This window comes from Saccopteryx leptura, chromosome 7 (assembly GCF_036850995.1).
Source record: "Saccopteryx leptura isolate mSacLep1 chromosome 7, mSacLep1_pri_phased_curated, whole genome shotgun sequence".
NCBI lineage: Eukaryota > Metazoa > Chordata > Mammalia > Chiroptera > Emballonuridae > Saccopteryx > Saccopteryx leptura.
In genome coordinates, this window is record NC_089509.1 from 6,926,972 (window position 1) to 6,950,671 (window position 23,700).

The window sequence follows — 23,700 nt, forward strand, 5'->3', positions numbered from 1 at the left end:
TTTTATGTGGCATTAATTATCCAAAGCAGTAGCTGTTGGAAAGTAAACAACCTGTAAATCTTGGCCAGCCAGGGCAATTGCCTCCTGTTCTTGGGAACATAGTGATCTGGGCAGGAGGCCCTGCACTGGGTTCCGCTTGCTGGGCAGAGCCGCTCTGCAGGAGGGGCCGACGGGCACTGCCCAGGCAGAAGCAGGCAGGGGTGGGCCTGCTGGGGCAGGCTTGCCTTGCAGCAGCAGAATCAGGCATATCCCCCCCACCCCTCTGCCAACAGCCTGGAGGAGACTCACACAGCCTTGAAGCCAGAAAGCTCCCCCACCAAATGCCTTCCTGTAGAGTCATCTCTGCCTGGGGGGTATGTCCCAGCTTGGCTGCCTCCCAGCTGTGTGACCTTGGGTGGCCTTGGACAGCTGCTCATTCAGTACAATACAGAGCTGTTGAGGGCTTGAGGAGGGTTCAAGTGCAGCACTGAGTGTAGTGGCCTGTGCCCTGGCGGGCTCCAGGCTCCGGATGGGAGGAAGCAGTTAACACCTGTTGTTTAGGGGTGCTAGTTGTGACCGGCAGTTGTGTACTCACTACATGCTAGGCTGGAGTACGTTATCTCATTTAATCCTCGTGGCTGTTCTGCAAGGAACATTTTGTAGATGCAGAGAGGTTCATGAACTTGCCAGGACGTGGAAGGTTCTGGCTTAACTCAGTGTATCTGACCTGACCTCAGATTCTCTCTCCCTTCTTGTCCTAGGCTGGGCCACAGGATGTGCTGAGGCTTCATCACTAACTGGGCACGTTAGGACCACTCTGGGCCTTGGTTTCCTCACCTCTAAAATGGGCACATGTTAAAAAGAAAAGAAAAGAAAAGAAAAGCCTGACCTGTGGTGGCGCAGTGGATAAAGCGTCAACCTGGAAACGCTGAGGTTGCCGGTTCAAAACCCTGGGCTTGCCTGGTCAAGGCACATATGGGAGTTGATGCTTCCTGCTCCTCCCCTCTTCTCTCTCTCTCTCTCCCCTCTCTATAATGAATAAATAAAATCTAATAAATAAATAAATAATAAATAAATAAATAAATAAGCTGGGCACATATTGTACTTGTAGATTCTCCAGGTGGGCTCCCCAAGAGATGCTCTGTATGTCTGACCTCATGTGCATGTGTTCGGTGTTCCATTTATTACATGAAGTCTGTTTTCCCCAACGGCCCACTGATATGATGGGCTTTTGGGTACCAGCCTGGCACCAGAATACTGGTACCCATCATTGTCCCTGTGGACATCTGTTATGTGCTTGGAACAGGAAGAGGCACTTCTTCCTTTTTGTTTTGTATTTTTTTCAAATTCATATGTAATATATTCCTAGTTTTAAAAAAAGGTGAGACTGAAGTTGTATGTGATTTAAAAGAGAAGTCTGCTTCTCTGTCCACTGTTAGCTGCATATATTAGACTCAACAAATACAGAGGTATGTGTACATGGTGTACTTATTATTCGGCACTTTTTTGATTGGGTTAATTAGGTCACAGGCTGTTTATTTTTGCAATATTGATGGGTATTGTCACAATGCCCAGTAGGCTGTGACATAGTATCCCCCACCTCCAGCATGCGTGAGGGCCCATTTCCGGTCCCTGTAGGGCAGTGGTCGGCAAACTCATTAGTCAACAGAGCCAAATACCAACAGTACAATGATTGAAATTTCTTTTGAGAGCCAAATTTTTTAAACTTAAACTATATAGGTAGGTACATTCCTTATCGAGGTAGCGCCTGCATGTGGTATTTTGTGAAAGAGCCGTAGGGTGTTTGCAATCTGTTAAGCTTTGGGTAGCTGACAGATGGAACTGCATTGCAGCATTTGCACTTGGCATTTCTTTGACCATGAGGGAGGTTGAGCATCTTTTCACACTCTTCTTGGTTTGGCCGACTAGTTTCCAGCTCTGTTGTTTGCTTTAGGAAATTTATATCAAATTCTGCCACCGTCAATTTTATCACATGCCAGTACTCTATAGGAGCTGGTGTGTGTGTATGTGTGTGTGCATATGTGCAAATTGGTTCAAACTGATAGCTGGCCTCAAGAGCTTCCTTCTAGTGCAGTAAGGAACTATGACTTAGCAATGCAAGACAGCTGAGGGACAAAGTTGCAAAGTGCCCAAAGAAGTTAGGAGGAAGGAAGAGGTCAGCAGGGAGATTGAACATCCTGTAAAAATTCAGATAAAGTTTTATTGGGACACAGACATGCCCATTCACTCACCTGCTGTCTGTGGCTGCTTTCTTGTTACAGTGGTGGAGTTGAGTAGTTGTGACAGACATCTATGGTCCACACACCTGAAAATAGTTCCTGTCTGGCCCTTTACAGAGGAAGTTGTCTGATGCCTGGGCCAGAAGTGTTAGATGTTGTGGGTTGCACGAAGGAAGAGGTCCATGGGTCAGGATGCAAGCTGCCCTTTCAGGTAGTGGCTGAGGTTCCCCTCTGCCCCTGAGTCCACCTGAGGAGCACCTACCCCTCCCTGTGGACAAAAGCTGGAGTGCTAACCTGGGAGGGGCCATGAGGGCTGAGCTGGTCACTGCTAGTGGGGGTAGAGTATGTGACCACCCCTCCTCCAACTCCTGCCACTCTGGACACTGAGCTCCTCTGGGCTGGGCTGGTGGCCACCTGTGGAGGTTAGCTTACATCATCAAGTGTTGACCCAGGGGTCCTTCCCTGCTTTAAAAGGCCTTTAAGAACTCCAGAGTTGAGGGTAGGGCCAGAGATACTGGAGGGAGTTGTCTTGAAGGCGTGGAGGCTGTGGAAAGGCCACCACCAGCTGATGGGGCCCTGCATTTTCCAACAGTGCTCCCACTTCAGGGGCAGGGGTTCTGAGGTCCAGCTGGAGGCTTCCTATGTGCCACGCCATGCTGGACTTGCCCGCATTCCTCCAGTGCCCCTCTGTGTCTCAGTACCGCTATTACCCACGTTCTGGAGACGTGGAAACAGGTGCTCGTGAAGGGAGCCAGTACTCTATAGTAAGTGGTGGGCTGAGGTGAGCCCAGGCTCCAAACCTGGTGCTGACTGGTTTCCAAGGCAGTTCTATGAGTGTGTGGAAGAACATTGGTCATTGCATATCTATAATTTTTGCAATTACTGTTTACTTATGGTATTTGATTATGATACACTTTTAAAAAATTAAGTTTAAAAAGTGAGTTGATTAAATGAAATAGGGTCTTTGTGTTGCAGGCTGATTTTAATTTCAGTGACAAAATTGTGGGGTGTGGGGCCCTGGCCGGTTGGCTCAGTGCTAGATCATCGGCCTGGCGTACAGGAGTCCCGGGTTCGATTCCCGGCCAGGGCACACAGGAGAAGCTCCCATCTGCTTCTCCACCCCTCCCCCTCTCCTTCCTCTCTGTCTCTCCCTTCCCCTCCTGCAGCCGAGGCTCCCGCAGCAAAGTTGGCCCGGGTGCTGAGGATGGCTCTGTGGCCTCTGCCTCAGGCGCTAGAATGGCTCTGGTTGCAGCAGAGCGACGCCCCGGAGGGGCAGAGCATCGCCCCCTGGTGGGCATGCCGGGTGGATCTCGGTTGGGTGCATGCGGGAGTCTGTCTGACTGCCTCCCCGTTTCCAACTTCAGAAAAATACAAAAAAAACCCAAACAAAATTGTGGGGTGGTGTGTGAATAAGTGGGGTGAATATAGTATGGTAGAATCTTGGGGTGCCCTGCACCTAGCATGTCACTGGCACAAAGAGGGCAGTGGTGGGGGTGCACAGTAACTGCTCAACAGTGAGTAGACCCAGAGGTTCCTCCCTCTAAGATGGGGCTAGAGAGGCAGAAACACAGAGCCACAACGCAATGCATAGTGACAGATGGCTCCAGTGTTCTTACCCTACTCAATTATTTCATGTGTGTGTGAGATGGAAATATTATTTTTATTTTTATTTATTTTTTTCTTCTTTTTCCAAGTGAGAGGCTGGGAGATAGAGAGACTCCTGCATGCACCTGGACCAGGATTCACCTGGCAACCCCATCTGGGGCCAATGCTCTAGTACCAAGCTATTTTTAGTGCCTAAGGTTGACCCACTCCAACAGAGCCATCCTCAGCACCTGAGGCCATGCTCGAACCAATCAAGCCACGGGCTGTGGGAGGGGAAGAGGGAGAGAAGGGGGAGAGGGAGGGTGGAGAAACAAACAGTTGCTTAATATATCTCTTTTCCTATTGCTGGATCTGTAGGTTGTTGACAGTTTATTCCTGTATAAGTGACTTGTGCCTGCCTCCCAGTGCACATCAAATACTTCTTTAGGACATGCCTCTGGAACTGGAATTCATTTATTACATATGTGTGAGTTAGGGATTTATTTTTTCGTATGGCTAACCAGTCATCCTACACTCTTGAAAAGCTATCTTTTTTTTTTCTCTGCCATACATCAAGTTTCCAAGTATCTGGAAGTATTTGTGGACTCTGACCTCTTCTGTTGGTCTGTTTGTCCCCATGCCAAAAATGACGTGGTTTGGGTTATTGTAACCTTCAGAGTATTTAAAAGGGGTTAGGAGCAACTATTTCATGGAGGTGACTTTATCGGGAGGAAATTGGTACCAAACCTTGTGCTACAGTGTGGTTACATAGCTACTTGGACTTCTTGGTTCAGAGAACTGAGGTCCTGGGGCATAAGGGTTTGAGCCATAAAGGAAGGGGAGGGCTTAGGTGTGTGGAAGATGGTCATGACATGAAATGAATATCAAGAAATTCAGGCCTGACCAGGCGGTGGCTCAGTGGATTGAGCATCGGACTGAGATGTGGAGGACCCAGGTGCGAGACCCTGAGGTCGCCAGCTTGAGCCTGGGCCCATCTGGTTTGAGCAAAATCTCACCAGCTTGGACCCAAGGTCGCTGGCTTGAGCAAGTGGTTACTCAGTCTGCTGTAGCCCCATGGTCAAGGCACATATGAGAAAGCAATCAATGAACAACTAAGGTGTTGCAACGAAAAACTAAGAATTGATGCTTCTCATCTCTCTCCGTTCCTGTCTGTCTGTCCCTATCTATCCCTCTCTCTGACTCTCGCTGTCTCTGTAAAAAAAAAAAAAGAAAAGAAAAGAAATTCCAGAGAGATGATATAGATGGCCTCCTTGAATATTAGGCCCTTGAAGCAGTTACTCTGTGCAGAGTTGTTTGGCTGTGTGTTCAGTCCTTGGAGTCAGAGATTCAGTGTTGGATCTTCAGTAAGATACTTAACGTCTCTGGGTTGAAATTTCTTCATCTAGGAAATGGGGTCACTGATGGGTTTTCCTTATGGATTGTTGTGAGGACTAAATTAAATAGTCCTCATAGGGGGCTTGGCAGTGACCCTGTGCATAGCTGAACAGCAGGTTACTGGGAATTATTCATTACCCTATTTCCTTGATTCTAATACCAGCTTTTTATTTAATTTTTTTCACATTTCACAATTCTGAAATTAGAACAGCTTTTACTAAGATTTTCTGTAGTGATTTGCTTTTCCTCTCAGATTATTGTTCAGGTCTGACCAGGCAGTGGCGCAGTGGACAGAGCATTGGACTGGAACGCAAAGGACTCAGGTTAGAAATCCCAAAGTCCTCAGCTTGAGCACAGGCTCACCAGCTTGAGTGCGGGCTCGGTGGCTTGAACCCAAGGTCACTGGCTTGAGCAAGGGGTCACTCACTCTGCTATAGCCCCCTAGTCAAGGCACATATGAGAAAGCAATTAATGAACAACTAAGGTACCACAATGAAGAATTGATGCTTCTCATCTCCCTCCCTTCCTGTCTGTCCCTCTCTCTGTCTCTCTCTCTGTCTCTGTCACACACAAAAGAAAGAAAGAAAGAAAGAAAGAAAGAAAGAAAGAAAGAAAGAAAGAAAGAAAGAAAGAAAGAAAGAAAGAAAGAGATTATTGTTCAGGATGCAGGACACAGTATTTTACAGACAAGAAGATAGGGTCTGTGTACTTTCTCTGAGATCATATGGCAAACTGAGTTGGTCATCCTAGGACTCATCTTCATTGCTAGTCTTAAAGGGAAGAAGGAAGGGGTAAAACAAACCCTCTTAACTTGGGATGGCGAAGGTAGGGGTGCTTTTAATGTCCTAATATGCTGTAGGCAAACTTTATTCACTGTGCAAGTGAGTAACTTCCAGAAAGGAGTTGAGGGTCGTGCAGAACTACAGGTCAGGTGTCCTCTGACCAGCAAATGGCACCCTCCAGGTGGGATGTGGGAAAGAATGTGGTAGGTTCTGCCAACCCTGAGTTTCTGCTCCTGGCTCTGCCACCTGCTGCTGTGCAACCTTGCCCAAGGCAGGTAACCTCTCTGTGCCTCTGCTTCCTTCCACCAGTGGGGCTACCCCTCAGTGCCCCATTGATGTGTTCTTCATTCAGGTGACAATACCTGAGCCGACTTTGCCACCAGGTCAGCACCCAGTGGGTGACAACTGTTAGATACTGCTCCCAAGGCACACTTCTCCCACCCACCTCTCTGGTACAGTTTTGCTTGGGATTACTTTCTTATTCATTCTTCTCCTCAACGATCAAAATCCTGCTCATTCTTTAAATTTTATCTGTAATGTTATCTCGTTGCTCAAACCTTTTTCACCGTCCCCCTCCCCACCACCATCCCCATTCTAGGGGAGTGTTACACATTCTTTAAAGGAATTTTTCAAATTCTGCCTTATATGAGGGCTTTTCCTGTGCTGTTCAGTGTGCACTAGAACACTGCTAACCATTTGCGGGTAGGAGGGCGTCTCCTGTTTGCAAACCTTGTTGTTCGCGCACAGAGTAGCATAGTAAAGACTGTGAAATCACGGACAGGCTTTTGCTGAGCACCTACTCTGCATCAAACAGTACAGTGGTGAGCAAAACGGTCCGTGCCTCACAGAGCCCTCTTTCCAGAGCCCCCATCTATGCCCCAAGCTGATCTTGCCAAGCGGAGAAAATGGCCTGCGTGTCAGGTGGATGGGGCTTGCACCTTGCTCCTCAGCCAATGTGCCTGCAGGAGCAGTGGCCGCCTGGGTGGCGATGGGCCGAGTGAGAACAGGGCGAGGGAGGTCAGCATGTTGGCATGGAGACAGGCGTGTGTGTGTGGGGGGGCAGGCTGGCCCTCTCTCCTAAGTCCTGAGTAGGGGAGGGGCCTTGTGGCCGGGAGGGGCTCCAGAGTGCACATGCAGGGGAGGGTTGAGGAAGGGACATTCTGTAGGAAGTGTAGGGTTAGGTCTCGGCTGTTGGTGGAGGAGGCTGGGGCCACTTATTAGAACTGCTCTGTATGGTTCAGCAGGTGCTTCCTGCTGGGCATAAGCTGAGGTTGTCTTGCAGAGCTCGGGGTCCATATTAATGGGCCCTGGAGCACCCGAAAAGCCTGCCTTGGGCCTTCTTCCAGAGCCTTTCACATTCTTCCTTGGGGAAGGCAGAGGACACTGGAAAAACCAGTTAGAGTATTGGTTTTTTGATGGAGGCTCCATTTGATGTTGCTGTCAAGGGGATGTTGGCGCAGGAGCTTGGAAATGTATGTTAAAAATCTGGCTTTTTTAGCCCTGGCCTGGTGACACAGTGGATAAAGTATTGGCCAAGGTCGCAGGTTTGATCCCCAGTTAGAGCACATATGAGAAGCAATCGATTGAACAATTAAATAGAACAACTAAGTGGAATGAGTTGATGTTTCTCCCTTCCTCTCTCTCTCTCTCTCTGAAATTAATGGAAAAAAACTTTTTAAAAGTTTGGCTTTTTCAGAACATTAGAAATACTGGTTAGGTAAGTGAGACTCTTGTATGAATTGTGTCTTCTGCATTGGCAGGTGGGCAGGACGGGAGTATGGGTTTGCACCTCTTCATCTGATGTGGTGTGCCCATGGCGTGTTAAGTGTCCACTGGTCCTGTGAGATGGCCTGGTGAGAGCTGGGTGGAGGGGCGCCCCCTCTTGGAAGTCAGGTTTTCTGGGTGGGGTTTCTGGGCTCCACCAGCATCATTTCCAGACCAGTGGGAGCTGTGGCAACGAGCTCCCCGACCCAGGCTGCCACTCACTGCCTCCGTGCCCTAGGGTTCGCACTGCGTTGGGCACACAGTTGTAGCTCAGCAGATATTTGGAATGAATGGTTTAATTTGATAGTTTTTGCCCATTTTATTATTTATTGTGTGTGTGTGTGTGGGGGGGGTATATTAGTTTCCTGTGACTGCTTTAACAAATTACTACAAACTGTTAACTTAAAGCAATAGAAATTTTTTCAAAATTTTTATTTATAAAATTAAATGTAATAGGGTGACATTGATCAGTAAGAGTATATAGGTTTCAGATAAATATTTCTATAGCATTTGAACTGTAAGACAATAGAAGTTTAGCTTGACCAGTGGTGGCACAGTGGATAGAGCATAGAGGACCCAGGTTCAAAACCCTGAGGTTGCCAGCTTGAGGGCAGGCGAACCAGCTTGAACACGGGATCATAGATGTGATGCCATAGTTACTGGCTTGAAGCCCAAGGTTGCTGGCTTGAGCTCAAGGTCGCTGGCTTGAGCAAGGGTTCACTGGCTCAGCTGGAGCCCCCCAGTCAAGGCACATATGAGAAAGCAATCAATGAACAACGCAAGTGCTGCAACTATGAGTGGATGCTTCTCATCTCTCTCCCTCTCTCCTTCTCTCTCTCTCTCTCTCTCTCTCTCTCTCTCTCTCGCTCGCTAAAAACAAAAGCAAAAACAATAGAAGTGTATTCTCTAACAGTTCTGGAGGCTGGAAGTTGGAAATCTGTCATGGCCATTCCTCCTCTGGGGTGTTCAGGCTGGATCAGTTCTTTGCCCCTCCCAGCTTCTGGAGGCGTGGCTTGGTTTGGTACCCTCCAGTCTCTGCTCCCATGTGCACACATGGCTCCTCTTCCTTCTGTCTCCTCCATGTGTCTCTTACCAGGATACTTGTCACTGAATTTAGGGACATTCGACACACTCCAGAATTATCTTCTTATCTCAAGATCCTTAACTTAATTGCATCTGCATAAGCTCTTTTTTTCCAAATATAAGGTGACACAGGTTTTGGAGATTAGTGTACAGACTATTTGAGGGAGGTACCATTTAGTCACTATCAGAGGTCTTAGTATTTTTCTAATTATTTCTCTTTCAGTTATTTTAAGACTGTTAGTCACTGGGTTTGTGTTAGTCACTGGGTTTGTGTTGTTCCTAGTTTTTTGTTTGCATTTAACTTATAGATAGATATATATTTTAACATTGCTAGATTTCACTTTCCCCACATGATTTTAGGTTCAGAAATCCTCCCCACTGACTGTTTGGTAAGTACTCATTCATGTTAAAATAAAACCTTAGGAAATTAACTTTTAAATCCAATGGTAATTTGTTTTAATATCTGCTGTGAGGTGAGGGTCTGCACTTTGAAAAATATAGCTAATGTGAAAATATTTAATAGACCCATAGACAAACACGTACAAAAGAGAGAGAGAGAAGCTGTGAGACTGGGGAGTCTGAGCAGGTGTGTGCTGTGTGGCTCCAGGGACAGTTTCCTGGGGCCACACTGGGGGGAGGGGGCTGGGGCTGGGCACTCAGGACCTTTCTGTTCTATTTCTGTGATTTCTTACGAGTCTTTCATTATTAAAAGAATTTTTTTAAACAGTGAATCAGATTTACCAATACCAATTATTAAATCATTTATTCTGTTATTTGTAAAGCATTCTTTATTGAGTTGTGGTATATGCTAGGCTGTTTTAGAGTTGTGGTTAAACTTTTTAAACTTGAGGGAAAATGGACACCCTTTGATACATGATCTTTCTGTCTAGAAACATTGCTTGTTCCATTTACTCAGACTATATTTTATCTTTCAGTGAAATGTGTGTAGTTTATTCCTAGATGCATCTAAGTGTTTTGGGGTTTTTGTGCTTATGGATGAATCTTTTCCCCATCTGTATTCTTTAACCAGCTTGTGCTGGCTCTGTGTCACCAAATAGAATCCCCACACCCTTCCGAATATGTGAGATTCTTTTAACTTGGGAACATGCTTTTCATTCTGCAATTAGAGGCAATGTTTAACAGGCTTTTTAAACTTTATTTTGTTAAACCTGTTCTCAGGAAGGGAATGGTCAGTTGTTTACTCTAATGAGAACTTAAGTAGCTGTGTTTGCCATCCAAGTGTGTGTGGGACATTTCTTTATAAAGAAATATGAAGTTATGTTCTACAAATTTAATGCTAACTATATTTTGTTGGATTCTGTCTCTTTGAAGATGGCCGGTGCGGGCTCTCAGGGCCCCGCGGAGTTACCTGGGGCCTTTGGCCCAGCTAGGCTGGTCGACACCCAAGGCTGGCCAGTCCAAGAGGGGGTTGGAGCTGGCCAAGGACTTTTCTTCTCTGCTTTGCTCTTCGGCCATGAGAATGGGGTGGATACCGAGGAGTTTAAGCGGGCCTCAAGCTGGGTAAGCCCAAATCTGAAAACACTCAGAAACGGGAAAGGTACTGTTAACCCTCCTCCAGGTCAGTCTTACGAAATTCGGTTGTTGGAGAATCGGAAGCTAGGAGACTTTCAAGATCTGAACACAAAGTATGTCAAGGTAGGTCCATGCGGTGCTCTCCCTCCCTGTGGGGTTGGTTGGGGTCTCAGCACCTGGGAATGCTGCTGGGGGGTGTCGGGAGTGGCCTGGGGGTTTGGGAATAAATCCAGAGGGGCATGGGCTGATGGCCTAGGCTCTGGGTTCCAGCCCTGCATTGCAACTTACTGAACTTCTCTGAACCTCTGCTCATTTGCACTAAAGGATTGATGTATCAGCCATGTATGAAAAAGCACTTAGTAGTTATGGACTGAAGGGCAGCCATCATTATTCTTACTGTTGGTGTTATTGGGGTTCTGCAGAGGAGTAGAGCAGCACGTGACAGGAGGCTCCAGGCAGAGAGGCCCTGAGGGCGGGGTCTGGGCCCTGGCCCAGATGGCGGCAGGTGAGTCCCCCTTGGGTCTCTGTTGGTACCCACACTCAGCTGTCCCTTACCTGCCTCCCTTCCCCAGAGCATCATTCGCGTGGTTTTCCACGACCGTCGGCTACAGTACACAGAGCACCAGCAGCTGGAGGGCTGGCGGTGGAGCCGGCCTGGGGACCGGATCCTGGACATTGGTGAGCCTCCCAGGCAAGACAAGCCCATGACGCTCCAGCATGTTAGGGTTCTTCCTGGACACTATCTAGACTGTGCTGGACTCCATCTTTGTGCACTCTGCCTTGTGTAAAACCCTGTGGGAGCTGGCAGAGGTGAACATGCTGCCAGGCCTGCTCTCAGAGAGTTCCCCTTTCGGTGGAAAGGAAAGCCAGTTAGAATTCAAAGACCAGCTATTGGGGAGTTCTAGGGAAGGCTGGCGGAAGGGTCATGCATTGAGAGGTTTTGACAAGGGATGAAGGTAAGGATGGACATCATAGGTGGGCAGTGGCCGTGGAATCTTGGGGGCTCAGTCAGTGATCCACGGTCCCTTATCCACTGCCTTGGAGGCCAGGTGCGTTTTGGAATTCAGAGTTAGAATGATAGTAGGGTGTGGTGCATAGACCCGTAACACTGAAGAATGCCTCTGCCAGGCAGTCAGGCATAGTCATCTGTCTGCAGCAAAACAGAATGACTGTTCACACAAAATGGGATGGAGACTAATACAGCTTCATGGCGTTTCAAGTCAGGCTTTCTGCCAGGGGAGTTTTACAAAACTTAGTGTTTGAACTTTTGTGCATTTCCAATGTGGTGAAAGAACTGGACCTGTGGTTGGTGCTCCCCCTTTGGTGTTGGGAGTGGCTGACAGCTGTGCTTTGTGTGTGTGTGTGTGTGTACAGATATTCCACTGTCTGTTGGTATCTTGGACCCCAGGGCCAGCCCAACCCAGCTGAATGCAGTTGAGTTTCTGTGGGACCCTTCAAAGAGAGCCTCTGCATTCATTCAGGTACACAGGAGGGGGTGGCTCTCTGTGGGAAGCCATCACTTTGGGGTCCATGTGGAGTTGCTGAAAACCATCCCCCTGCAGGGCCCTACTGGGCTTCTGTTCTCTGTGGAAGGGGAGGCAGCTGGAGGGAGGAAGTGTGGAATGCTGCGGATCAGAACTAGCCGGTTGCGGGCTTGGGAAAAGGACTGGAATGTTTTTAGAATTCTTGTGGGGTTTACTTAGGAATATGTAAGCTTTTTATAAAATAATGTATTTCCTAGCATAACTAATTTGAAGTTTAAAATTTTTTCTATAATAGTTTTTGTTACTAAATTAATTATTTAATGATCAGCGCCTGGTGTGGGCCCAGCCTTACAGCAAACAGAATGGAGAGATTGAGCTGGCAAGGGCACGGCCACATGCACACTCTGGGGCCCCGCTTGGCTCGTGCCCTCTCCGTGTGCCCTCCCCCCCGAGCATCTCATTAATCAGACAATGGATATAAAACCATGACCACAGTGCCCAGTTCATGATAATTGCTCAGTAGAAGTTAATGGTCTTTTTTTTATAATCACAATATTCTTACTGTAGTTTAAAATTATTTTACAATATCATCTTGATACTATAACATGTATTGTATTATTAAAGCAGACAGTATTATAACAACGAATATATATCAAGTGCCCTCTACATAGCAAGTACTTATAGAAACACAGAGATGGTTCCAGCCCTCTGGTCATCTTCTGGCCTGGCCCAAGTAACCAGGACGCCAGGCCATTAGGGACTAAGTTGTCGTCTCCCCAGCCCCTCCCGCCTTGCAGTCTCTAGCATTTGCCAAGGGAGGTCTCTGGGTGAGGAGTGAAGGTGGGGCTACAGTGGACATGGAGCAATGGCAAAGGCTCAGCTGGTCAGGCAGGGCCTCTGAGTTCAAGGGACAAAGGTGAAAGGGCATGTCCTTTTGTTGACAGGGCAATGGGAGTCCATCTGCCTGAGGGGGTGGGTAGCATTCAGGGAGAGCAGGGAGGTTGAATCAGGTGTGTACCTGACCGGGCGGGATGGGAGCCTCTCTTTGGAGAGGAACCCTTGGGGTGTCTAGGATGTGCCCTCGCCCCCTTCTTGCTACTGGCTTCCCTTCCAGGTACACTGTATCAGCACAGAGTTCACCCCGAGGAAGCACGGGGGCGAGAAGGGGGTGCCTTTTCGCGTGCAGATCGATACGTTTAAGCAGAACGAGAATGGGGAGTACACGGAGCACTTGCACTCGGCCAGCTGCCAGATCAAGGTGTTCAAGGTAGGACGGCCTCAGCACGCCTCCCCCACCTCGGTGGGCCATGCCTGCAGGCAGCCCTGCCAGACGCTCTCAGAGTTCCATGTGGAGGCCCAGCAAGGAGCTGGGTGTCCCTGGGCCCGGCTCCTGTGTGTCTTAGGCACGGCCTGCCTCTCTGGCACCCTCCCCAGCCCAGCCTTCGTCATCACACATGGCAGGGCTCATCTCCAGTGTAGGAGAACGACTGGGTTTGCACATTTTCGATTTTTGTTTCCTCCCAAGGAAACACGTGGGCTTCCCTCAAAAGGAAAGACAGGGCCTGTGCTGTTGATCTCTCTAGCGCCTTCTACGGTGTCCAGTGCACAGTGAACATCTGGCAGTGGTTAGAGAACACCAGTCCCAGCCACTGTAGGAGAAGCAGAGCTGGAGCTGGTGGGTGTGCACAGGGGAGCACATGTGGCCGGGCTGCCAGGTGTCCACACTGATGGACCCGCACCCGCAGCTGCGGGCGAAGCATTCCAAGACCTGGCCAGCTCTGTTAGTGATGCCGCCTGGATGGGAGGGAACAGAGGGCAGGAGTGTGAGTTTGTCTTTCCTGCCAGAGCGACGCCCTTCAGAAACCCGCTTTAGGATTCTGCAGCTTTAAAATTGGCCCTTAAAGGAAGCTGAGCTTCTCCACGTTGTCTGTCTTCTGTTGCTGCTGTGACAGGATCACCCCACGTTTAGTGGCTCAAAACTACACACACGACTGTCTTCTAGTGCTGGGGCTCAGACACAGGCCTCACGCGGCTCAACTGGGTGTAAGCAGGCTGTGTGCCTTCTGGAGGCTCCGGGAGACTCTCCTTCTTGGGCTTTTCTGGCTTCTCTGGGCTTCTGCATTCCTCAGCTCAGGGCCCCTCCCTTCGCCTTCAGAGCCAGTGAGAGGGGGCCTAGTCTTTCACTGAGGCACTCTGACCTCCTGTCTCCCTCCCTCTTCTGCTTCTAAGGGCCCCATGGTTATCTTGGGCCCACTGGGATGATCCAGGATCACCTTCCTATTTTAATTTTACAGTATTAGCAGCCTTAGTTCCGCAGTGTTACACCGTGTAATACCCGTCCTGCCTGTGTGCTCCGAGACCTCGCGGTTCTGGTTCCTGTAGATGTCTCCATGGCCGCACTGCTGGCAGTTCTCCCCTGAGCTCTCGACCCTTCATATACAGACCACATGCACCCTCAGACAGTGGTTCACTTCCTTGTCCAGTGGCGTGCGGTGTGTGCCCTGTGGCTCAGACAGGGCTGGGTAGTAAGAGAGAGGAACAGGATGGGGTGCCTAGTCTGTCCCATGGACCCCTACCAGCTCTCCTTTCTGCACCTGGAGGCAGAAGCTCGGGAGTGAGGGCCCTGCCCACCAGGCTCCTTGACCACACACCAGGTATTTTTAGGGAGCTGGGCCAAAGGTGCCATTCCTGAGTAACCTGGGACAGGTCTTGGCATCTTGTGCAGGGAAGTGGGGACCCCATCACTGAAACCGGCATGGTACCCATCCACCCCGCCCATTCACAGAAGCTGTTCAAAGGAGTATTTTTGCAAGTGCCAGGCAGAGTTCGGCCAAACTGTCCATCACTGTCCCCTCCCTGGTCACTCTAGTTCCTGGGAGCCCTGGTTTCTTGGGGTCGTCCCCTGGGGCCCTGTATCTGGAGTCAGGGCCTCTGAAAGAGAAGACAGGGCTGCTCTCTGACCAGCAGCTCCTTGTAGGTGTTGCTGGGGCTGTGTGCCATCCCCCACATGCAGGGTCAACCTGTGGTGATGCCACCTTGCTTTGTGTCTTCTGGGCATCTTCTCAGGAACGTGAGCACGGAGGTAGAGCAGGTGATGGGGGTTTGGCGGCCACATGCCTGGCTCTCCGACCAAACACTGGGTCTGTCATTTATGTCCGCTGTGACCGCCTGTACACCTGCCTCTGTCCAGCGTGGGCATGACTCTGAGCACTGTTTCCTAAAATCCCTCAAGCTGGGAGCCAAAACCAGTACCCAAGGAAGGTGTGTGCAGCATGAAAATCCTCAGAGTTGCCTTGAGCTTGAGAATGAATTTGTTCACTGACTGCCCACCACGTGTGGTCTGCTGTGCACACAGTAACTGCTCAGCCTTGGGGCTGCTAGTCTTGATATCTGAACTCACCAACCCCACTGTGACCTCCTAGGACGTTAGAGTCCAGAAGATTCCCATCAGCTGGCCTGCTGGGGCCAGCCTGGGGGGTGCGTGCCTGGGCGCTCGCAGCTAGATTTTTGACCTGGTCTGCACTTGGTTCCTCTCCAGTCTTGATGAAACACTTGAGCCTCAGTTTCTTCACCTGTACCTGAGGGGAATAATAGTGCCTGTGAGGTCTGGACACCTGTATGTTCCTCTGATTTGCTGGCTCCCAGGATTGGCTGTCAGTGGAGTGTGAAGCTTGAATGGCAGGAGTTGGGGTTGGGGCGTGGAGGCCGCACGAGGTATCTGGGAGCTGATGGGCTACAGGCACAGGCCAACTCCCACTAGCAGCTCCAGGGTCTTCCTCTTCCCTCCACTCTGCATGGGTGGCCCAAGGGTGCATTTGGATTTGTCACAGCTCCTAAGGGTTCCTTTCTGTAAGCAAGTGGCCATTGGTCAAGATCTTTTCCAAGCATTTTTTCCATAAGCAGCCTAGTAGTGGGACCCCAAGGCAGGCTGTGAGTTCCAGGCAGGAGTTCCAGGCAGGAGGACTGTGTTTGGTGTCTGGGAAGTGAGAGAGATGCTTTCCTGTTTGCAGGATCCTGCCTGAGCTTTTGCAGGCATTGGGGGCCACCGTCCAGCCCTGCGTCTTCCACTGATAGCCATCTCTGACTGCTTTGGACTGATTAGCCCCCTGTGCTCTGCCTTTGCAGCCAAAGGGTGCAGACCGGAAACAAAAGACCGACCGGGAGAAGATGGAGAAGAGAACGGTCCAGGAGAAGGAGAAGTACCAGCCGTCCTATGAAACCACCATTCTCACTGAGGTGAGCCGGCTGGGTGCCAGTGAGCTGCCCAGGCCTCTGCTGGGAGTGGCCAGTGGCTCTATGAGGGTAGATTCTTGGGAGATGAGATTGTCCACTTTGGATGGATGCTTCTTTGGGGAGCACTATTCAATTGTGATGTATTGGTGACTAGGTAGTGGTGCACTGGATAGAGCATTGACCTGGGACACTGAGAACCCAGGTTCGAAACCCTGAGGATACCAGCTTCAGCACAGGCTCACCAGCTTGAGTACTGGGTCTCCGGCTTGAGCCTGGGATCATAGACATGACCCCATGGTCGCTGGCTTGAGCCTAGAAGTCACTGGCTTGAAGCCCAATGTCTCTGGCTTAGGACCAAGGTCGCTGGCTTGAAAAAGGGGTCACTGGCTCAGCTGGAGTGCCCTGGTCAAGGCACGTATGAGAAGTAATCAATGAACAACTAAGGTGCCTCAACTATGAGTTGATACTTCTCATCTCTCTCCCTGTCTGTCTCTGTCTCTCTCACTAAAAAAAAAAAAAAAATTGTGTATTTTTGGGGTTGGAGCTGTGTTCATCTGATAAGGCCCTGTGGGCAGAAAGTTGTTTCAGAAATAACTTCTAATTCTCTGCTGCCATTTGTACTTTTCAAAATCAGGGTATTACTTTTTAAAAATAGGTAATAGATCCAAAATTCAGAAGGTGGAAGAGACTGTACTTTAGAAGACCTCTCTCCCAGCACTGACCCAGTCCTGCAGCTCTCTGCCAGAGCAGCTGCATCTCATTCCTCCTGGATCTGGCCTTCTCGACTGGTGGTGACTCCAGTTTGGACTTTCATTCATTCATTCATTCATTCATTTATTCATTTATTCATTTATTTATACCAACGGCATACATAGACATACTGTTCTGCAGCTTGCTTTTTTTTATTTAATAGCATATCCTGGAGTCTGTTCCCTATCTGTTCATAAAGAGCTTTCTTATTCTCTATCCAATTGCGCTGCCTCTGTCGTGTGGTGGCCTGGTTTCCATTTGGTTGTTTGCTGGCTCTTGCCTTCAGAGAGGGTGCCGTGAACAGCCTGGGACACGAGAAGCTCTGCATTGGGAAGAATGTTTGTGGGTTCCATCCTCCATTCTTGGCGTGGATCATGGGGTCAGAGGTATGGGCCATTGCTGTTGTGTTGTTTGGATAGGTATCAGAATGCCAGCACCAGACTGCTCCTAACCATCCTTCTGTTAGGGTACCTTTGAGATGCCCACCATCACAGGCCCTTTGTCCTCCTGTCTCATGTCACTGCTATTGCCACCTCTGTTAGTACCATGCTCTGTTTTTTGTTCGTTTTTCAAACAGCTGTTTCCTGCTGTATTTTGCAAACAGGCCAGCTTGTAGGTATTTGTGTTTGTTCACTGAATAACAACTTAGTCAGAAGGTCCCCCACAAATGTGTAAGGCCCCACAGTGGCCGTGGTGAGGTTAAGGCTGTGCTCAGTGTGAGGCCCAGGCACTGGGCATCTCAGAGGGTAGTGGCCTGGTCCTGGCTGACAAGCTCTATATGGCTGTGCATGTGCACCTATGATAAACCACATGCAGAAGAGGATTTGCAACAAGACAGTATGGAAGCTAGTTCTGTGGCAGAGACTGATGTGCACTGGCGTTTTATCTGAGGATAGTAGCGGCCAGAGAACCCTGTCTCTTCCACCTTCACCCTCACCCCCACCCCCACCCCCAGCAGCAAAGCTGAGCTAGCATCGTGTAGTGTGGACTTGAGCTGGACTGGCGAGGATTCCCTGGGCCTGGTTCCTGCCTGTGCTGCTGACACTGGTCAGTTGCCCTACGTGCTTCATGGGCTGAGCCTCCCTCAGCCTCTCCACTCTGACACTGGAGGAAGAGATGTCTGTGTGGTCCAACCAGCAGCTGTCTGGGCGCTGGTGTGGCTGTTGGAACACCCACCTGGCCTGAGACGTTGGGAGTTGGTGACCCCCCTTGTATCACTCATCAGCTTTGTTCCTTTGGGATTTACACCAACACATTCCAGCCTGTGCTTGCACCAGAGCTAAACACTTACTAGCCCTGTGGTTAGTGGGTGACAGCAGGTTCTTAGGAGTGCTTTCAGTTGGCCCTCTCTAAAGGTGTGTCTTTGCAGGAAAGGCTGGAAATGAATAGTTTGTCTACTGGCTTTCCCCAACTGGCCAAACCTGGGTGACTTTGCTTTCTCTGGGACACTGTCACGTGTGCCTATTTTTGGCTTCTGCACAAGAAGCTCCTTGAGGTCGGGGGTGACCTCTTCGGTTCCTCTGTCTCCTTAGCTTGTAGAGGGTACTGCGTGGTACTCGGTCCTCACAGGGTTCCGGGCAGAGTGGCTGCTCCTGCTAAACGGAGCAGCCTGTTCGCAGGTTCTGTTTTCGAATAGCGCATGTGTTAACACTGGACTTTTTTCAGAAGTCGTCTGTGGTCTGGTGTTCCCTATTTCATGCATTCACGCCCATTTGTCTGCCCCAGGAAGACCTGCCTGGGGGTCTTGGACCTGTTTTGTTGTTTTTCTCTCTTCTCCTTGTGGGCCCAGGAATCACGTGACCATGATGTTTCCCTCTTTGGTTTCCTACTAGGAAGCTCGCAGAGACCCGGTCACACTTTGCTTGCTCTGGGGTGACCTACCGAGTGTTTGGTCCTCACTGCTGGATTTGAGTCTTTGGTGTGGCCTTCGGGCCCACCTGTCCTGGCTCCTGAGGCCACTGGGTAAATGCAGATTGAGTGTCAAAGGGTCAGTGGTTTTTCACGTGGGCTTCAGTGGATGCTTGTCTGCTTCCGCCCCAGGGGCCCGGGGTCAGTATCTTGGCAGGCCCAGCTCTTCCCAAGTGCCACTGCCCTTAGGTCGCTGCTGCCCTGTCCTCTCTTCCTGCAGTGCTCTCCATGGCCTGACGTGGCCTGCCAGGTGAACAGCGCCCCATCCCCAAGCTACCACGGATCTCCAAACAGCTTTGGCCTTGGCGAAGGGTATGTGTGCCTTTTTCCCTGTGGACTCGGAACGGTGATGGGTGTGTGCACTTCCCTGTCGTCCTCTCTGTGTCCTCTCTGCTTTTTGTAGCCTGGCATTGGTGTGCACAGGGTTTTGTGCTTCGACCCACTTCCTTAAGTGTCGTCTGGTAGAGCAGCAGCCCAGAACCCACCCTACCCCCCATGCTCCAGGGAAGCGAGAGGCTGGCCTGCTGGGCTTCGGGCAGTGCCATGAGATGGCCGGCCCGGTACTTCGGGAAGAGTGACCTGCCTTCTAGACCGATGGGGCCTCGGGAGGCAGGCGTGTGGTGGGCAGCGGCTCCGAGGGCCTTCTTGGGCCTTTCTGCAGCCCTTGTGCACATTCACTGGGTAATGTGGGAGCTCAGGGTCCTCTCTTCTGGGTTTCAGGGCTTGTAACACAGAGAGGCCTTCCTGCTGGCCACCCAGCCCGACGGCCGCATGGGCTGTGCTGGCTCCAAGGTGTCAGGAGTATAGGGGCTGGCGTGCAGCTGTGCAGCCCGTCTGAGGCGGCGAGGCGCGGGGCCCACAGCAAGCATCACCGGGCGGCTCTGCACGTTCTGCTCACGGGCAGAGGAGCGCTGGGCTGGTCTAACGGGGGGGGTGCAGGCTCCTCACAGCCCGGGCTCGGCAGACAGAGAACTTGGCTACGGGAAGCAGGGCGTGCATATGGTTTACTAGGTGAGGAAAGTCCCATGAGGCTGGGTGACGGGAGGGATATATATTTAGATGCAGGCCAATAAAGCCTTAGATTAACACCTTGACCATCTTCAGCCACGGTTTCCCCACTATAAAGGGTGTAAGAATTTCACCAGGGCCAGTGGAATGTGTCCAAAATACCTGGCATTCCTGGACACTGGAGGAAGTGCCACTCACTGCTGTACTGACAACTGCTCAAGGGTCATCCCTGTGAGGGCTCTTTTTCTGATTGTGGTAAAATAGACATCATATAAGATTTATTATTGTAACATTTTTAAGGGTGTAGTTTAGTGACATGAAGCACATCAGGTTGTACCAATGTTCATGTGGGAGGGTCATCTTTAAATATATCTTTCTCTTAATTTAAAAACCCAGGTGCTCAGGTCTGTGGCCCTCTTGAGTGAGCCCCTGTGGAAGGTCAAAGGGCAGGCCTCACCATGGGGAAAAGCTGTGAGAATGCTCTTCTCACGGGTGATGCCAAACTGTGGGTGCTTGTGCCCTGCAGAGTAGCTCCTGAGGGCAACGCCCTCCCTGTGGCTGCCTCTTTGGCTGGCTGCTGCTCTGCACACTGAGTCACTGTGGACGCTGCCTGGGTCTCCTGGTCCACCGTCCCTTCTCGGGCTGAGGCTGGGCTGGGCACTCCGAGTGGGAGGGAATCCTGACCAGAAGGAACCCAGAGCCTGGGGTGGAGGGATCACCTGTCCACACCAAAGAGGTCCTTGGGGATTTGGAGGACTTGGACGGTGGCATTGGCCCTCATTCCTCTGACTTGGGAAACTGTCGTTTACAACAAGCCCCGGAGCTGCGGGAAGCAGAGGCAGCAGGCGGGCGAGGAGCCTTCAGCAGCCCGCAGGCACCGCCCTCACCCCTGTCCTCTCCCCTTGCAGCAACAGCTCGCCCACCCACCCCCACCTGGCGGAGGCCCTGTCCATGGGCAGCGATGTAAGTGTCTGCACGGGCCCTCTGGCCGCCTGCCCCCTGCAGACCCCGAGCGGCCGCATCAAGGACTCCCCTCTCTGCCCGCAGCACCTGCTTCCCTCGGCTTCCACCCAGGACGCCCAGCAGTGGCTGCACCGCCACAGGTTCTCGCAGTTCTGCCGGCTGTTCGCCAGCTTCTCCGGTGAGCGCCTCCGGGCCCGCTGGGGTCTCACAGCGCTTAGCGAGGCCAGTTTCCTTCCCAGACTTGCTCTTGGTGCCGGTGGGGCTGGGGTTGTGGTTTTGTCCTGGGGCCCAGAATAGTAGGGTCACTGACTCCCACTTGCTGACCTGGGCCAGATGCTTCAAGTCCTGGTGACCCTGGAAATTTCCAGTCCAGTGCAGCTTTATCTGGGAAGATGATCGGGGCGCCTTTATGAAGACCCCCCTTACCTGCGGGCTTGTCTGCCTGGGGAGGGCCCCTTAGCCAGACAGGCCAGTGCACACTCACCAACCCTCCCTGGTATGCCCTACCAAAATGTGCCCGTCCCATTTGGTCCAGAGCCTTGGCCTGGAAGGTGGAGGAGAAGCCGTGGGTGAGAAGGGATAGCTGATTCTTCCTTCCTTAGGCGGTACCAGAGCCTTTCCTGATGGGCCTGTCAGGCAGAAGCTCGAGCTCCAGGCTGCGGGGCTATGAGGGTAAACTGAGCATTGAGTTTTGCCACCAAGCAGAGTCAATCCAGAGTGACAGAGACCAGTACTAGAAGAGCGGCTCTCTAGGTCCCCTGTGGAGTGCTGGGGATGTTCTGCCCCTGACATACATGCTGGGTGCATGGGTGCATTCAGACTGGCTGTAGTCAGTGAGCTGTGTGTGCTGCATGCAGACGAGTGTCCATGTCATCAATGCCACATGCCCACAGAGATGCACAGATGTCACATGCCAATGGTACAAAAAGCAAAAGGTGGGGACAGGCAGGCATAGGCTTCTGTAAACACCTGTCTGTCCTGCGTTTTATGAATACCAGTCGTTCAGCTCCTGACATGTTTGAGCTGTGATCTGACACTGTTTGCCTCTTTGCTCCTCTCTCTGTGGAATGTTTGGTGCCCCTAAGGATGAGGCTGGCTCTTCCCTGTCCCTGTCCCCAACCCCTGGTGCAAGGTCCTGTGCATCCTTAGGGATGCAGTCCTTTTTTTTGTTCCACTTACCTGCCTAGGTGCTGACTTGCTGAAGATGTCTCGAGATGATCTGGTCCAGATCTGTGGCCCTGCGGATGGGATCCGGCTCTTCAATGCCATCAAAGGCAGGTGGGTGTCGGTGCAGCAAGAATCTGACAATGGGTTCCTCTGGGACACATGCAGGAGGAGGTGTGGAGAGGGGTCCTGAGTATGGCTGTAGCATGGAGTGTGAGGCTGTGACTGGCACACAGCCTCTGCAGCATGCCCTGCTGGAAGGCCCTCCCTCTTCTCGGTTTGCTCTAGGTTTGGCCCTCAGCCACAGTCTGTCAGGCTTGCCTGTGTGGGGCTTCACGCTGCCTCCCCTGGAAGGAAGCCGTGGGCTGGTGAGGCCACACCGGCTCATGCAGTGCTATCTCGGGAGGACTGCAGAGTAGTGCTGTGTCCTGGTGGCACTTCCTGCCCCAGGGAAGTGCCCTGGAGCACGCTATTCAGTACCCTTGTCCTGCCGCACGTGGCTCTCCAGCCGCTGATCCCAGGCTAATGACACTGAGGCACTGAGGTTTTAATTTGAACTAACTAATGAGTCTCAATTCTAATAATGAAAAAGGACAGCACAGTTTTACAGTGAGTGAGAGCCTGGGTTTGAATCCCAGGTGTGTCTCTTAGGAGCTTTGCAACTGGGCCAAAGCCCTTAACCTCCGGGCTGTGGTTTCCTCATCAGCAAAATGGGGGTGATGGTCCTTGTCCTCGTAGGTGGTGTGGGGATGAAATGGTTATGCATTTCAAGTTCCAGAATGGTGCCTGGCGCACAGTAAGCCGGAGGAAGTGTTTGCTCTATGGCCCCGGACAATGCCTTGTCTTTGAGATTCGTGTTCTGGGCAGAGTCCCTCTTAGCAGGTCGGCCTGGCCCCACACCTTCTTTCCTTCTTCCTGAGTCCTTCCCCTCCTTCCCACTGTCGTATCTACCGTGTGTTCTAGAACATTCTGGGACAACAGAGCTTGGTCTCTCATACCTGCCACTTGCTTCTTCTCTTCCTTCCAGGAATGTGAGACCGAAGATGACCATTTACATCTGTCAGGAAGTGGAGCAGAGCAGCGGACCCCTACAGCAGAAGCAGGGCGGGGGTGGGGACAGCAGTCTGTGTGGTGAGTTGTGACGAGGCCACCCCAGCAGGGCTGCTTACAGGGGGCAAAGGAGCAGAAGAAACAGCCCCGTTCTGCCCCCTGAGGATGTTTCCCTGGATGCACCTCATTTCGGGTTTCTTGCAGGATCAATTTTTGCTAAACTTCCTCCTGGGATTCAAGTATTGGAGGTAGAAGGCGTCCCCCCAGGATGTCTGGTCCAGTTACTTATTCTACACCCGGAAGAACAGAGGCCCAGACTGTGGGTGTGCCCCCCAAAGCCACTGAGCCACTGCGGTAGAATTGGGAGTTGGACCTTCTGGCTCCCAGGCGGGTGACAAGTGGCGCTTGAGGCCTCTGGTGCCAGGAGCACTTCCTGCTGTGGTTCCCCAGCCGATTAGTCTTCCCCATCTGGTTTGGTTGCTGTATGAGGGCTAAGGAACAGACCGGACTCCATGGGGACATGCGGCTTCTTTGGGTTGGTAGTTTTGAGGCAGTTTGAGACAGGACACAAGCTTTAAGGTCAGCTGTCCCTGAGTACCAGTGTTGGCCATGCCACCTAGTGTGGCCCTGTTTCCTTGGGTGGGGTACCAGGGCCTGTGTGTCAGCCTCCACGTGTCTGAAATAAGATAGCAACGCCTACCTTGTGGAGGGGTGAGGTTTCAGTAGGCTGACGCGTAGAGAGCTCCTTGCTTCTGGGGGCTCATGAGTGCAGAGTCTAGT

At 51.1% G+C, this 23,700-nt stretch overlaps 1 protein-coding gene across 2 annotated transcripts in view; it reads left to right on the forward strand.

Moving 5' to 3' along the window:
• The window catches only part of TFCP2L1 (transcription factor CP2 like 1), a 56,954-nt gene that overhangs the window by 22,138 nt on the left and 11,116 nt on the right, over positions 1 to 23,700 (forward strand). The window contains exons 3-12 of one of the 2 annotated variants that reach the window (XM_066344843.1): positions 10,407 to 10,483; positions 10,933 to 11,038; positions 11,735 to 11,841; positions 12,959 to 13,111; positions 15,970 to 16,080; positions 18,956 to 19,047; positions 20,652 to 20,706; positions 20,791 to 20,884; positions 21,864 to 21,984; positions 22,898 to 23,001. In XM_066344843.1, the coding sequence (XP_066200940.1) occupies positions 10,407 to 10,483; positions 10,933 to 11,038; positions 11,735 to 11,841; positions 12,959 to 13,111; positions 15,970 to 16,080; positions 18,956 to 19,047; positions 20,652 to 20,706; positions 20,791 to 20,884; positions 21,864 to 21,984; positions 22,898 to 23,001 (1,020 nt within the window). The remainder of the gene's footprint in view (positions 1 to 10,406; positions 10,484 to 10,932; positions 11,039 to 11,734; positions 11,842 to 12,958; positions 13,112 to 15,969; positions 16,081 to 18,955; positions 19,048 to 20,651; positions 20,707 to 20,790; positions 20,885 to 21,863; positions 21,985 to 22,897; positions 23,002 to 23,700) is intronic. The other variant, XM_066344844.1, reaches the window with a different exon arrangement.